The sequence below is a fragment of the Priapulus caudatus genome, unplaced genomic scaffold (assembly GCF_000485595.1).
Source record: "Priapulus caudatus unplaced genomic scaffold, Priapulus_caudatus-5.0.1 Scaffold170, whole genome shotgun sequence".
Lineage (NCBI taxonomy): Eukaryota > Metazoa > Priapulida > Priapulimorpha > Priapulimorphida > Priapulidae > Priapulus > Priapulus caudatus.
This window is the reverse complement of record NW_014577231.1, coordinates 366059-369622: the sequence shown is the minus strand read 5'-3', so window position 1 is coordinate 369622 and position 3564 is coordinate 366059. Positions and strand designations below refer to the sequence as shown.

Genomic DNA, 3564 nt, shown 5'->3' with positions numbered 1-3564 from the left:
AATGTGGTACTACGCACGAATGAAATTTATACGTTTATAATCGTAGCAACAGACCTCAGATGAGCCCAGACGCTCTGCGGCTCTTGTTTAATGTATAGCTAGTGTCACGTTAGATGGCATATATACCTTGCTCAGTCGTTTATAGTCCATTGGTGGTACTCATCTCTGCATGTCCTGAAGTTGATGGCCAGTGTTTGCATGTAATAGCATAATTGGTCTCATGGTGGGGCCGGTGTGATGCTGTTGCCCATAACATGGTGGCGCCACCATGATGACATTTACCGTCTCACGGTGGCGCCAGTGCAATGTTGTTTATGGTATCTTGGTGGCGCCAGTGAGATGTTGTTTATGGTATCTTGGTGGCGCCAGTGAGATGTTGTTTATGGTATCTTGGTGGCGCCAGTGCGATGTTGTTTATGGTATCTTGGTGGCGCTCGTGAGATGTTGTTTATGGTATCTTGGTGGCGCTCGTGAGATGTTGTTTATGGTATCTTGGTGGCGCTCGTGAGATGTTGTTTATGGTATCTTGGTGGCGCCAGTGAGATGTTGTTTATGGTATCTTGGTGGCGCCAGTGAGATGTTGTTTATGGTATCTTGGTGGCGCCCGTGAGATGTTGTTTATGGTATCTTGGTGGCACCAGTGCGATGTTGTTTATGGTATCTTGGTGGCACCAGTGCGATGTTGTTTATGGTATCTTGGTGGCACCAGTGAGATGTTGTTTATGGTATCTTGGTGGCGCTCGTGAGATGTTGTTTATGGTATCTTGGTGGCGCTCGTGCGATGTTGTTTATGGTATCTTGGTGGCGCCAGTGAGATGTTGTTTATGGCCTCACGGTGGCGCCAGTGAGATGTTGTTTATGGTATCTTGGTGGCGCCAGTGCGATGTTGTTTATGGCCTCACGGTGGCGCCGGTGTCTGCGTTGTCGTGTCGTTGACGTTGTCGCCGCCGCCGCTCGTTTGCAGAACACGACGACCCGCACACGCTCGTCGTGCTCGCCGACGAGGAGGTCGTGCTCATCGACCTTGAGACGGACGGATGGCCGACCTTTAAGCTGCCCTACCTGCAGAGCCCGCACGCGTCGGCCATCATGTGCACGACGCACTGCAGCAACGTGCCCGAGGCTCTCTGGAACAACATCGCCGCCGCTGGCGAGAAGCAGGGTAGCATCCATTCACCACGGGTAAGCCGTAGTACGTAGTAGTAGTACTATATAGTAGTACTATGTAGTGGTACTAGTAGTAAGTAGTAGTACGTAGTAGTAGCAGTAGTAGTGGTAGTAGTAGTGGCAGTAGTAGTATGTAGTAGTAGTACGTAGTAGTATGTAGTAGTAGGTAGTAGTAAGTAGTTCACTCACGGTTACACGGCCCATATAGGAAGTAGTAGTAAGTAGTAGTAGCTGTAGTGTTATCTGGTTGGTGATGGCTGTGCGTGTGGGCGTGCGTGCGTGTGTGTGTTCGTACGTGTGTGCGACTGTGCGTGCGTGTGTGCGTGCGTGTGCGTGCGTGTGTTCGTACGTGTGTGTGTGTGCATGTATGTGCGTGCGTGCGTGTGTGCGTGTGCGCGCGTGTGTGTGTGCATGTATGTGCGTGCGTGCGTGTGTGTGTTCCTACGTGCGTGCGTTCGTGCGTGCGTGTGCGTGCGTGCGTGCGTGCGTGCGTTCAAGCATAGTTATGCATGTGCATTCTGGTGGCTAGACAATGAGTCACATGTGAGTGTGTATATGATTCGTGTAGAACTAGAATCGTCTGGTGTCTTTGACACCTAATATCATTTGCTAACGAAATTATTCTCTTGTGTGATTGCAGGATTGGCCGATAACTGGTGGGAAGAGCTTGAACGAGGAGGTCACCAAGAGGGAGCTGCTGCTTACAGGGTAGGTGACCGCATTCCTCATACGTAAGGCAGCAGGTTACAGAAAACCTGATACCCGTATCCAGTAAAGATTCCAGATCATCCTCGATCATAGCTCCTCCTGATAGAGCAGGACAGGTCGTAGGTTTCTGTTATCTGCCGCGACATTGCCATGAACTCACACCTTCAGAACAGCCCATGAACTCACAGCCTCAGAACAGCTCATGAACTCTCAGCCTCAGAACAGCCCATGAACTCTCAGCCTCAGAACAGCCCATGAACTCTCAGCTCATGAACAGCTCACCTGGTCGCGTCATTATCGTCTGCCTCTGTGTTACTACCTGCAGACACGACATTCCTATACAGTATTGCCATGGTAACGTTGTGTGGAGCATTGCTATACATTATGTCGTGGTAACGGCCTCTGCAGTATTACTGTGTGTATCCGTGGTAACATCGGCTGCACGTGCGTGCCTGCAGACACATTGCTCTACAGTATTGCCATGGTAATTAACGTAGTGTACAGCATTACTGTACAGTATTGCCGTGTGTAGCATTGCTGCGCGTTTCCGTGGTAACATCGGCTGCGCGTGTAACCATGGTAACATTGGCTGCGCATGTAACCGTGGTAACATCGGCTGCACGTGTAACCGTGGCAACATCGGCTGCGCGTGTAACTGTGGTAACATCGGCTGCGCGTGTAACCGTGGTAACATCAGCTGCGCGTGTAACCGTGGTAACATCGTCTGCGCGTGTAACCGTGGTAACATCGGCGTGTGTCTGCAGGCATGAGGACGGTGTCGTGCGCTTCTGGGACGTGTCGGGCATTGCGATGAAGCTGCTCTACAAGCTGAACACTGCCCCATTCTTCCTGAGCGAACACGAGAACCAGCAGGACCACGACGAGGAGTGGCCGCCCTTCCGCAAGGTATGCGCCCCCCCCCCAGCCAGACACGTTATTACCTCCGCCAAGGGGTTGGCAGGAGGTTATGTTTTCACCGGCGTGTGTTTGCTCGTTTGAGTGTTTGTTCGTTTGTGGGTTTGTAACACCGTTCTTTGTGTACAGCCTAACTAAAAAAGTTATGGACGGATTGTCATAACATTTTCACGATAGGTCACAAATGGGCTAACTTAGAATTGATTAGATTTTGGTGGTGATCCGGATCCAATTAATTAATTAATTAATACAATTTTCAGGATAGGTCAGAAATGGGGTAACTTAGAATTGATTACATTTTGGTGGTGATCCGGATCGAATTAATTAATAAAATTTCCAGGATAGGTCAGAAATGTGGTGACTTAGAATTGATTGCATTTTGGTGGTGATCCGGATCCAATCAATTATTTAATTAATTAATTAATTAATAAAATTTTTCACAGTGAGATAATTCAGCTGCCTTGGCAGAGGTCTGCGCTCTCCGAGTGCTCTAGTTGTTATTATTATTATTATCATTATTATTATTATTATTATTTAATATTATAATTATTATATTATCTAATTATGTTGTTGTTATGATTCCATTATTACTAGTAATTAAACATTTTTTTATTCTATTATTTATAGCATTTATGTCGTGGTTAAATTTGCATTTATTCTGCAGCTATTCGCCAAAAATGTGGCGTAGTCCGGGAGCTAGAAGGGTCCACCGTGCACCCCCCCTCCACAAACCTCGGAACCAATATTTTTCTGAAGCCCCATGACGCCCTGATC

At 48.0% G+C, this 3564-nt stretch overlaps 1 protein-coding gene across 1 annotated transcript in view; it reads left to right on the top strand.

The window, feature by feature from the left end:
- The window catches only part of LOC106806624 (lethal(2) giant larvae protein homolog 1-like), a gene marked incomplete in the record, with an annotated part of 65569 nt that overhangs the window by 23406 nt on the left and 38599 nt on the right, over positions 1-3564 (top strand). Inside the window, 3 exon segments of the mRNA XM_014808627.1 lie at positions 965-1182; positions 1808-1875; positions 2640-2781. Of these exon segments, the coding sequence (XP_014664113.1) occupies positions 965-1182; positions 1808-1875; positions 2640-2781 (428 nt within the window).